This window comes from Stegostoma tigrinum, chromosome 9 (assembly GCF_030684315.1).
Source record: "Stegostoma tigrinum isolate sSteTig4 chromosome 9, sSteTig4.hap1, whole genome shotgun sequence".
Classification (NCBI taxonomy): Eukaryota; Metazoa; Chordata; class Chondrichthyes; order Orectolobiformes; family Stegostomatidae; genus Stegostoma; species Stegostoma tigrinum.
This window is the reverse complement of record NC_081362.1, coordinates 8,154,474-8,167,404: the sequence shown is the minus strand read 5'-3', so window position 1 is coordinate 8,167,404 and position 12,931 is coordinate 8,154,474. Positions and strand designations below refer to the sequence as shown.

Here is a 12,931-nt window from a genome sequence, read left to right as displayed (position 1 = left end):
TGATCTAACAAGCCAGATTTCATTCTGGGGCTCTAACATGTCTGACATGTCCAGTAGAACCATCAGCTGGGATTATAACAACACTTCATATGGAGCCATTAAATGTAAACTGTCTTAAATACAAGGTGCACATGCAATAACTAAGTCATACACAACCACTAAGTTACAGACAACAATAAGTTACTTGAAGCTGCTCTTGAAGGGACGTCAGTGAGTTACTGCATTTTTTAAACTCTAATTGGAGACACACAGCTGGTTGTTATCTGTAACAGATCTCAAAATTAAATATTTTCAAGCTCCCACCCTCTGAACGAAACAATGGGTTTAATGAAAATTAAAATTGAGTAGTTGCCTCAGTAAAGACAATCTGCGACTCTGCCTACGTCCCCAAATGACAAGTTGAAGCCTAAAACGTATTGTGAGCCATTCTTTATTTAATCATGTTGATGTTTGAATATAGTTTCAGAGATAGTAGGAACTGCAGATGCTGGAGAATCTGAGATAACAAGGTGTGGAGCTGAATGAACACAGCAGGCCAAGCAGCATCAGAGGAGCAGGAAGGCTGACGTTTTGGGCCTAGACCCTTCTTCATTTCTGTAGAAGGGTCTAGGCCTGAAACGTCAGCCGTCCTACTCCTCTGGAGCTGCTTGGCCTGCTGCGTTCATCCAGCTCTACACCTTGTTATCTGGGAATATATTTGTTGTGTTTAAAAAGGTCTGTGAATTTGATGCTTTTCTTTTGCATTGTCCTTCATACAACACACACACACACAGATATACACACCATTAATTTATGTCCTACAGAGAACATAACATGCTTGAGCAGAGACTGGAATTGACAGGGGAATTATGTCGTTTTATTATAAGTTAATAAAAGTGTTCCACCTGGGGAGAGCTTCTGCCATTCACTTTAAAACAATAGTGGCAGCAGCATGCAGTGTAAATACAACACACTGCAGCGACTTGCCAAGCCTCCTTGAAAGCACCTTCCAAACCAACAAATGCTTTGGCCTAAAAGAGCAAGGGTAGCAGACAATTAGAACATTCCGACCAGCAAGTTTCCCTCCAAGCCATGCACCATACTGTCATGTCCCAATTGTGAAATTGCAGAGATTCGCAAGCCCCACAGCTCCCTGGATTGTCATGGGCATTGATAGAGAATTGCACATGGGCAAGAATCAGCAAGTAGGGATAAAGGATTCTTTATCAGGTTGGTGACCCAGGACCAGTGGGTCTCCACAGGGATCAGTGCTGGGGCCACGTTAATGACTTGGAGGAAGTGAGTGAGCGCATTGCGGCCAGATTTGGCAGACAACACAAAAATAAGTGGTAAGGTAAGCTGTGAGAGGCGTACAAAGAATTTCCAAAGAGATATTGATAGATTAAATGAGTGGGGAAGAAGTTGGCAAATGGAGCATAATGTGGGAAGATGCGATTTTCTTCACTTTGAAGGAGAGAACAGAAGAACAGTATTATTTAAATGGAGAAAAACTGCAGAATGCTGCAACAGAAATGGGCTTGGGAGTACTTGTACATGAAACACAGAAAACAAGCACACAGGCGACCAGAAAGGCTATTGGAATGTTAGCCCTTATTTCAAGACGGTTGGAGCATAAGAGTGGGGAAGTTTTACTGCAACTGTGCAAGGTGCCGGTGAGACCACATCTGAAATATTGTGAGCAGTTATGGTCTCCTAATGGGAGGAAAGATTTCAGTTCATCGCTGGCAGCTTAGAGAAGGTTCGCTAAGATGATCCCCGGTAATGGCTGGAATAGGTAGATTCTTAATCAGCCAGGGAATCAAGAGTTATGGGAAAAGAGCAGGAAAGTGGACGTGAGGAATGTTGGATCAGCCACGATCCTATTGAATGGAGGAGTAGGTTTGAGAGACCAAATGACATATTCATGTACCTATTTCTTCTGGTCTTAATGATCTAATCAAACTGCATAAATTCCCCTATTTACCTGTCTCTTAACAGAAAACAGTGACCAGGTTCCTGTACTTAACAAGAACAATGGTCACTCAGCAAAACTTCATACTGAAGACCTTAATTTAGTTTGGCAATTTGTACACCATTATTTTCCTTGTCGTCAAGCCCTGAAAAGTGTATCCCCAGCTGCAATTTCTTAGATCTTCCGAGTAACTCATGATTCATATTTGTAAGAAAAATACCTGGACTTAAAAGTGTTAAGATTTGGGGAGAGATTGTATAAACCAGGCCTGTTTTCTCTAGATTTTAGAAGGTTAGGGAATTATCTGATCAAAGTCTCCAAGCTATTAACAAGAAAAGACAAGGTAGATAATGATAATCTATTTCCACTTGCTGGGGATTCTAGAAATAAGGGGCATAATCTGAGAATTCGGGCCAGACCATTCAGGAGTGGTGTTCGGGTGATGGATGTTTGGAACTCTTTTGCACAAAAAGCAAGAGATGCTTAATAGGTTGGTAATTTTAAATCTGAGATAGATTTTTTTTGTCAAGCAATAGAAATAAGGGGAATGAATGAAAAGCAGATATATGGAGTTAGGCATCATCTCATTAAATGGTACAATAGGATGGAGGGGCTGAATGGCCTACTCCTATTCCTGGGTAATCTCCAATTTCTGTCAGCTGATGAAATGTATTGGCAAACTTTTTGTAAGATGTCAGATTGGATGCACAACCTCAATGCAGGCAGATTATTAATAAGCACAATTACGAATGTGCACAGTTTGGTGCACTATTTCAATACCACCTGAGATTGTGCAAGTGTGTGGAAGAATCTATTGGATTAATGAAGTGCCTTTGTTTCAGTTGCAGACACCATAACTATTGTGTATCATAAATAGCCTGGCCTGGTGTGCTTTCTGATCCGTAAGCAGTCACTGGTTGAGAATGATTGAAGGAAGAGGGTGTATTGATGTCTGGAGAGACAACACTAACATCAGGGATAACAAGGTGTAGATCTGGATGAGGCACAGCAGGCTAAGCAGCATTAGAGAAGCAGGAAAGCTGACGTTTTGTGTCTTGTCCCAATTTTCTGAAGAAGGGTCCAGATCTGAAACGTCTGCCTTCCTGCTCCTCTGATGCTGCTTGGCCTGCTGTGTTCATCCAGCTCCACACCTTGTTATCTCAGATTCTCCAGCATCTGCAGTTCCTACTATCACTCATGAACATCTTGCCTTTTTCAACATTGCCATCGCACCCTAGCACCATCAGCAAGGCAACTTGAGTAGAATTTGGATTATGTGCAAATCTTCCGTGGGAGATTTTTTCACCCCCAGCCCATCTCGTAAAACTAATCTACAGGCTTACCTGTATTCGGTGGGGAAAGATTCGTCGCAAACTCTTCAGAAGAAGAGACATTTACATAAGAGCACAAGATACAGGAGCTGACTTAGGGCATTGCACCCATTGAGGCTGCTCCACTATTGAATGAAGGTTCATATATTTCTCAGCTTCTCTCTTCTGTCTTCTCCCTGTAACCTTTGATCCACTTATTGATCAAGTAGATCAACTATCTATCTCTGTCTTAAATACACTCAATGACCTGGCCTCTATGGCCCTCTTGTCATTGAGTTCTTCAGATTCAGTACGCTCTGACTGAAGAAATTCCTCCTCATCTCAGTTCTAATGGATCAATTCTCCACTCCGAGGCTGTGTCCCCAGGTCCTAGTCTCTCCTACTGGTGGAAACATCTTCTCCCCGTCCACTGTATCCAGGCCTTTTCCATTTCTGTCAGATGACGAAAATATGTTTGCAAGCCTCTGTAAAATGTCAGATTGGTTGCACAACTTCAATGCAAACAGATTATGAACAAGAAAAATTCAGAAAATGCACGAGCATCTCATGTCTGCAGCCTGAATAGTTTCATTAGTTGATAGCACATGGATGCAGTTAGTTGCACTGTTTCAGTACGACCTGAGTGACCACAGATTGTGAGAGCATGTGAGCGTGTAAGTTTCAATGAGAAAACCCCTCATCCATCTAGACTGCATCGAGTACAGACCCAGTGTCTTCAACCGCTCCTGATATGATAAGCCCTTTATTTCCAGGATCATTCTTGTAAACCTCTGGACCACATTGCTATTGGACAGGATTCATGCATAGGTCAGGTAAGGAGAGTAGATTTCCTTCCCTAGTGAACCAGATGGAATTTTCCAATACTTGGAAGTGGGTAAATGACTAGTCAGCCATCTCTTCTTTATTCCAGTTTATTAGTTGATTTAGGTAGGCTTCACCATCATCATGATGCATTATCCTGGAATGCTAGTCCAATGACATTACCACTTACTTCCTGATTATCCTTAAATTGCTTCAAGTGTTATGTCATGAAACTTGTATATAATAAGAATGCTTTTTAAACATTTGCAGTCATTCAATACTTTGGCTGTAATTTTCCTCTTTAAATTTTCCTGATGAACTTTACAACAATTTCAAGTGTGACGTTTGCATTTCAATCAAAGCCATCCTGATTTTAGATGTTTCCTAATCAACCTGCTCAGAGATGTTATTACACACATCTAGAGTAGGTGAGACTCGAACCCAGGCTTCCTGAGTGGAGACACTACCACTGTGCCACAAGAGCCCTCACCTGGATCGTAATTCCAAGGAGTCACTGGGTTGCAAATGAGTTCCGTTCTGGACTCCATTCGTAAGTCAATTTGTATGCAGTTTGAAGCACAATGCAGAGCAATGGAAAGCAGCTTTTCATAATGTATGAGATCGCATTCATAAGCAATGGGTGTTCATGAATCAGACATTTGTAAATCAGGTATCCCCTGTTTGCTGATAATAATTATTGGTAGTAATGAAAAATTTTTTGAATGGTAATTGGTTGGAGCAGTTTATTTTACAAGCTTTACTACATTGCTTTAATCTACCTCTGCAGCTAATTACGTTTGTCCAAATGAAACTTCCAAATTTTGAGCATCTGACTGATTTATATGCTTAATCCTAATTTTGAAAAGGGAGGGGAGAAAACTCCTTTGGTGGACAGACAGCATCTTGTAATGACGTTGCTGTATCCAAACATGCAATACAGGTTCTGAGCACATTCATTCTTTGTCAACTATTCTAAAGCTGTATATTAGAATAACGCTGTTTTCTTTCCCCAGGCAAAAGAGATGCGGCAGATGGTGAAGCTGGAAGCCGAGATGGCTCGCAGACCAGCAACAGTGGTCTGAATTCCCCTGAAACTGATTGAGACCAATGACATACGAGGAATAGTAATGTCCAAACTACCAATACTAACAGCAATTTTATCATCTCTTCTTACCTCACGAGTCTACTGTAGCCAGCAACTTTCTGTATCAAAAGGATCTGCGTACATCAATGTCAATGGCTTTGTTGTCACAAGCACTTTAAAGGTCGTTGATTCTACTTAACATGTGTCCAAATAATTTTATTTGCATCACCGTCTTCTGGTAAAGGAAAACCGCAGAGAAATGCTGGTAGGGTTAAGATTTCATTTTGTTTCATTAAAATCCGTAGGTTGGAAAATGGCTATTCCAGCAAAGTTGGGGGATGAAGTCACAAAATTATAAATGTCATAGACAGTAAGAACATATTAAATTAGCTAGAACACATTTTATTGCTTGCCAAGAAATCTACATATCTTACATTAGGTCTGCATACATTGCCAAAAAATGTTCAGAATCCTAAATGTGTGGATTGATCTACCAGAGCCCTGTCATGTCACAAGAATGTGATCCTGCAATCTCACTCCAATTTGGAGCTTTCCAGGGACGAATTACAGTTACAACTATTCAATCTTGCTTCTCATAAGTGGACAACCGAACCCAGTCTTGATGATCCATCTAACCCAATGACCAGAATTGATCACAAAAGTGGGTTTCCACAGCAAATTAAACGTGGTAATTTCGAATCAGTGAATTGTTTCAACCATTCATGTAAATGTTGAGCTCTTTGCATGGTCTTGCACAAGTAACTAGCTTTTAGTTTACAATGGACTGCTGCATGTTTTTACTCCCTTGGAGTTATTGGCGTGCTGCCATTCAATATTAGACTGCCTGAAATACTGATAGCTTTGTCCACAAAGGGATGAAGCTGACATGTACATTGATAGCGTTCCCAAAGTTGATACCAAGGAATCAATCTGAAAGTAATTCACTGTATCCAGCACCTGGAACTGTCCAGGATGCAAATATGGATCTTTATCAGGGGTGTTGGTAAGGGAAAATTCTTGTTGAGAATGTTGATAGACACAAGTTTTTAAAAGAATATGTGTAAAACTCATACACAGCCATTGCATTTCTTATTTTGCAATATGTGAACACTATAAGACAAAGTGGATTCCGACCAAGTTAATGTACTTTATCATAAAACAAGAAAATAAATCAGATGACAAATGTTGAATCAGGGAATTTATTTAATATTCTAAGCACATAATGTGAACAAAAAAGTTTTATTACACTGGTGCCAGAAAGTGGGACATCTTTTTCTAATCAAATACAGATAACAAAGTATTCAACAATGTTTGCTGAGGTTTGGAGCTACTGTAGCAAAGACTCTTGTAGTCCAACCAGCACGTACAAAACAAAAATACTCATCAGTGAAGTGCAGATGTTCACCAATTTGTTTTACTTTAAACATTTGGTTCTTGCTAGAATAAAATTTGAAGATGGGCAACCAAAATATTGTCCAAATCAACACAGAGTCCTGAGCAATTCTGCATCTTATATGGCAATATGCCTTCACCCGATAAACTAAAAGGACATCTTAAATAAAGCTGCATAAAACAAAACAAAGATTTTCTGCAGCTCAATGTAGCTAATAGTGCACCATTTTATTTCAGGCCTTGGGGGATGGTTCAAATCTGTGTGTACGAAGTATGTGAAATGTTCTTGCCAGATGATAACATGCATCTGTGACCCAAACAAACTCCCCAAAAGCATTTGTAGCATTACACAAGAGAAGGTAATTGAACATATGTCTGCCAGAGCAGAAATGTTGAAATATACCATGATGAAATACTGTATGTAAATATGTATTTAATTCTATAACATCATTTAAGACCAATTTAAGACCAAAATGTGTTTAAAGGCATATCAATTATCTTAAGGGCTGTGTGATCGTGTAATACTTGCAGACTTGCTAAGAATATATTTGTTTCTGAGAATGCAATTTGGTGTTATCAGCCATTTTGAGGGACTCTTCTCCAGCAAGCCATTTTTAACCCACTTAAAACAGAAAGCTTTCACAACATAGCAATTATGGTATTGTATATGTAAGGTGGTATTCCTAAAATGTATTGTGTACTACTGTAACAGTCCTTTTAATGTGCCACTGGTATACCTAACTGATGCAGGTGGGTTACTGGGACTTGCTGCTTTCACAAAGAAATGATGTGCAATGTCGAAACAATTTGAATTATCTAAATTCTCGGGTATATAGTTTTTAAAAAAAAGTACACAAATTCCATTCTGTTTGCTGGTAGACACTGTCTTTAAATGGCTGTTATGTTTTATATCAGGTAACTGTCCTACTGCTTATATATAATTAGCTATGTAGGTTTGCTGAAAAAGCAGGCTGTTTTACAGGTATCACTAACATGTATTGGTTTTGTTTAAATATATATATAGAGAGAAAAGAGATTTGGTGAAGGTGTTTTATATTTATATTATCTGTCAATTACAAAGTAGAAAATCATGAACTCTTAATTGCTGTTCCCAGAATTCTTTAATACGATTTTATAGTTTCTGTACTCCATTATAAATAAATGATAAAAGTTGAGAAGCGACTTAATGATTCAAGTGTTATTAAAGTCACTGTGACACTGCTCGCAACAAAAATAATTTCTCAGCAGCCAAAGCGTCAAGAATACTTTGAAAGTTTTGGTCCCATTTTCGAAGGAAAGACATTCTGGAAAATAAACAAAGAATTATGGGATGCTGGAAAATCTGAAACACAAACAGGAAGAGCTGGAGAGGCTCAGCAGGTCTGGTCATAACTGTAGAGAGAGAAGCAGAGTTAATTTTTCAAGTCCAGTGACCCTTTATCAGAACAGAGCCCGCTTCCCCCTCCACAGACGCTGAGGTTCTCTAGCACTTTCTGTTTGTGTGAAAGATATAAGGGCATTTGAGGAAATCCAAAGAAGATTCACGCAGTTGAGCCCAGATATGGAGGGTTTATCTTATGAGAAGAGTTTGAATTGTTTGGGTCTGTACTCATTGGAATTTAGAAGAATGAGAGGCAAGTTCATCGAAACATATGAGATTCTTAAGGGGCTTCACAGCATAAATGTGAAGAGGTTATTTCCCCTTATGGGAGACACTAGGACCAAGGCCATAATCTCAAAGTAAGGGGTCATCCATTTAAGGCAGAGATGAGGAGGAATTTCTTCTCTGAGACTGGTGATTCTGTGGAATTCTTCACATGAGAGGGTTGTTGAAGTTGATCATTAAATATATTCAGCGCTGTGATAGATTTTTTAATCAGTATGAGAATTAAGAATTATGACGAAAAGGCAGGTAAGTGGAGTTGAGGATTATCAGTTGAACTTTGATCTCACTGAATGGTGAAATAGAGACTGCGGGCCAAATGCTCTACTTCTGTTCCTATATCTTAAACACCACCCCTTGAAATTAGGAAATACCATGTTTTGTATCTGAACAACTTAATCCGTGAAAGAAATGAGGGTTGGACTCAACTTTTCTGAGGATAATTTTGTGAAATGTTATAAATCTCTATGGAAAATGAGTGACAGGTCAATTGTGCCGTCTCTGTAATAATACTTCATCCATTTTTTAAGTGGCAAAGTAACCAACTTCACTGATTTAAATGCCAGATGTTTGGAACACCATTGTAAAGTATTCAATGCTGCCTAATCAGGCTAAGAGTTCCTTGGGGTAGCGTCCTTGGCCCTACCATTTTCATCACAGGTCAGAAGTAGGGATGTTTACCAATGATTCACGGTGTTCAGCATAATTCCCAACTTCTCAGATACAGAACCAGTCCATGTCCAAATGCAGCAAGACATGGTCAATATCCAGGTTTGGGCTGACAAGTGGCAAGTACCATTCATGCCAAATAAGTTCCAGGCAATGATCAGTTCCAACAAGAAAGAGTCTAACCATTGCCCCTTGACATTCAATGGCATTACCCCCATCACTGCATCCCCCACTGTCAACATCCTTGGAGGGGTTGAGATACAAATCGGAATGCACCCTGCTTGTCTAGATGAATGCAGCTCCAACCAGACTTAAGAAGCTTGACACCATCCTGGACAATATAGCCTGCTTGACTGCCTGCATATCCACAAATGTCCACTCCCTCCACCAATGTTGAGTAGCTGCAGTGTGTACCGTTAACAAGATACACTGCAGAAATTCACTCAGGCCCCTTAGAGTGCACCTTTCAAGCTAACAACCATTTCCATCTAGAAAGACAAGGGCAGCAGATACATGGGAACACCACCCCCTACAGGTTCCCATCCAAGCCACACACCATCTGGACTTGGAAATATATCGCCAATCCTTCACTGCTGCTGGGTCAAAACCCTGGAACTTCCTCCCCAACAACATTGTGGGTCTACCTACACCACAGTTCAACAAGCCAGTTTGCTACCACCTCCTCAAGGGCAATTAGGGATGGGTACTAACATGCTGGCCCAGCCAGCGATACCCACGTACCCTAAAAGAATTTTGAAAAAGTTTTCCTGACCAAAATGAGGAAAACAAATCAGCACTCCAATTATTGATGTGTTTCTTTGAGTCAATACTAGGTTAAAAGTTTAAGGTGCTTTTATCATTTGTAAGCACTGGGCCACCCAAGTTCATATTTTACGCTCCTTTAAACTAAAAGACGAATTGTACTCTCAACTGGAATATGATAATGCTGCATAAGATAGAATGGAAAGTGCGATCAATGGCTATCAAAAGCGAATTCATTCAAACTGGTTAAGTGGAAGAGTGAGCATTCCTCAGTTTGCAGGGTGAAGCTGGCCCTGTAGCTCCGAATGTGTGCTACCTGTCTCAAACTGGCAGTTATACCTTCGTTCTCTCCCTTCCAATTTCTCCCCCTAATATGTCCACAGTATTTATGCCCTGAACAACAACTTATGTTTATATCACCACCTCAAGATGTTGAAGCATCCAAGGCACTTCTCAGGAGTATTATAAAGCAAGATTAGACCTGGCAGCAAATCAAGAGATGTTGGGAAAGTTGGCTAAAAACTTAATTAGTCAAAGAGATTCATTTTAAACAGCATCTGAAAGAAAGGAAGAGAGTTAAAGGCACAGAAACACTCACAGAATTCTAAAGCTTATAGCCTATATGTCTAAATCATGGTTTGGATCCTAAGCTGGCATTTTGAGGTTGCTCCAAGTCAACAATGGCCATCATCGAAGTCCAACCACATGCTAACAGTGTTGGCACACCCATTGTACTGTTAGGGAAGGAGTTTCAGGATTTTAGCCACTGAAAGAATGGTGATGTCATTCTAGTAAAGATGGTTTGTGACTTGGAGGTGAACCTGTAGATGGTGGTGTCTCCATGCATTCTGCTGACATTATCCTTCTAAGTGGTGGAGGTCATGAGGAGGCTTGGTGAATTGCTGAAATACATCAGATACTTGGTACACACTGCATTGACTGCAGTGGAGAGCATTAATGTTGAAGGTGGTGGATGGGGTGTCGGTAAAGTGGGCTGCTTGGTTCTGAATGGTTGAATTTCTTGAGTGTTGTTGGAGCTGCACTCATCCAGACAAGTGGGGAGTATTCCAGGCCTTGTAGACGGTGGTCAGGTTTTGGGATGTCAGGAGGTGAGTTCTGCTCTGCACAATTCTCAGCCTTTAACCTGTTCTTTTAAGCTGCTGCATTGTTTTATGTTAAATTTTGGTTAATGATAACTCCCACTGTGTTGATGGAGGCAGATTTAATTAATTAGCAGTTATTTATATCCATTTTGATATTTTTCTTGTGGAACTTTCAACCAATGCCTCTGTTAATGGCACTAATCCAACAATCTGTCACAACATATGCAATCGTGTTCATTTTACATTTCTAATTAATATGAGCATCAGTATTAAAATGTTGTCTTTGTTAGCCACAACCTGTGCCTTGAGATGTTTTTAATCCAACAAAATATTGTTAAGGTTGGACTTGCATAGAAGTTTAAAGTAAGTGGGTTATTGTAATACAGCACAACAAATCCTAATGAATTCAGGGCATCTGCCCACTTAAAAGACTACATTTTGTGAGCTGAGATGTTCACCACTGAGCTCAAAGAAAGCTGCTTGGTAAATTTAAGTGATCTCTGTCGCTTGAATTACCCCATTTCAGAAGGATGCTTAAATCTGCTAAAATACTTAAAGCTGAGTCAAAGGGGTCTCAGGACATTCAGCAGTGAAGTCACCTGGAAGTATTCTCACAGGTGGCAAAGCAAGGGGTTAAAAATGTTGAATCATTCACTTCTAATTTTTCAGGTAGCAAAATAAATTACTGTACTTGGATTAAGATGTAAGTTAAAATACGACAAATCATATTTAAAACCTTCTAAAATACCTGTATGGAATTGATCTGTCATTGGGAAGAAGTGACAATTTTGATGTATTTGCTGCTTATTTAGGATTTCACGCTGAGAGAACCTCTTCATCAGACCCCATGGAGTATAAAATCATTGACAGCAATTTTTGAATTTCTATACATTCCTGCACATGTCCCTGTCAATTTCACTGCCACAATGGCTGAAAACATTGACAGATACACAGAATCAAAATCCAGAACAAGTCCTAATTACAAAAGTTAACATAAAACTATACAGAGTAAATGACCCACTATGTGTCTGTTTATCAGGTGATGCATTTGTAGGTCAACGTTGAGGTTAACAATCCATCCAGTGGCTTCAGCAAATGTAATGTGGAAGGTAGCGATGCCATCAGGCATGGCTCTCTCAGGGTAGGGGCTCATTGTGTGGATGACAGTCTGACTTGGGTAGTCATGGAAACCTTTTCCATTCATTAGGGACTGAAGGTCCACATCTTCCCCAGAATGACCTCCTCGAGCTTGGCCAGATTTTCCTTGGAAGGTCAAATCGTGGGACTCAGGATAGTTACCAGGCTGAGGTTTGTGTTGTCTGCGGTCAACAAAGATGTGTCACCAAGAGGCTGGGCTTTCATCAGTTTGGAGGGTGTACAGCCGATTCCATTAGGGACTGTGGCTTTACAGGTGAGTACCTGAAGTGTGTGTGGCCCTGAGTCCTTTTTAGCTGTCAGTCAAGGCATTCTTGTAAAAGGCTGGTTTCCCTGCAGATATTGGGAGGTATAAAATGCATGAGCACAAGAAGTCACTCAATTCATGTGAGTCTTAATGTCCCAGACTTCCTGGAGATGGATATCAGCCATGTCTATGTCAAACTTCAGACCAGGGCTCCTGTGATGTAATGACTTAATCCCATGCATTATATGTGAGAGCCATTGGATTTCAGCTTGTACAGAAAACCAAGTCAAATTCATGAAATCTGTTTCAATAAAACAGAATTTCATCTACTCTGTCACCATCTTGTGCAGTGCCGTTGGCTATAAGCCTTTGTTCACAGTGGTTATACAGTTATATGCTACTTTCATTGGGTTGTCAGCAGTTTTCAACCTTTCTTGTTGGGGTAGGGATTTTTTTAATATCCTATCATTGGACAATGGTGTCACTTGCAAGACCTGAACTTGTTGCCCATCTCAAATTACCCCTAAATTGAATGGCTTGTTAGGGCTATTTCAGAGGATACTTAAGGTTTCTGCCTGATGTGTGTGGGTTTAGAATCATATCTAGGCTAGATCAGGTAAGTTCAGAAGATTTCTTTACAAAAGAAGATTAGTGAACTAGATGTGTTTTAGCACAATTAATGATCAAGTCATGGTGATGATCACTAAAATATTGTACAAGTTCCTGTACTTTAATGGGGAGTCGATAGTGCAATAGTAATGTCACTAGAGGAT

At 40.0% G+C, this 12,931-nt stretch overlaps 1 protein-coding gene across 20 annotated transcripts in view; it reads left to right on the top strand.

Annotated features, from left to right (window-relative positions):
- LOC125455166 (1-phosphatidylinositol 4,5-bisphosphate phosphodiesterase beta-4) overlaps positions 1–7,741 on the top strand; it is a 477,523-nt gene extending 469,782 nt beyond the window's left edge. For all 20 annotated transcript variants that reach the window (XM_048536853.2, XM_048536856.2, XM_048536849.2 and 17 more), the window contains one exon: positions 5,097–7,741. In XM_048536853.2, the coding sequence (XP_048392810.1) occupies positions 5,097–5,185 (89 nt within the window). In that variant the 3' untranslated portion in view covers positions 5,186–7,741. The remainder of the gene's footprint in view (positions 1–5,096) is intronic.
- The last annotated feature ends 5,190 nt before the right edge of the window (positions 7,742–12,931 follow it).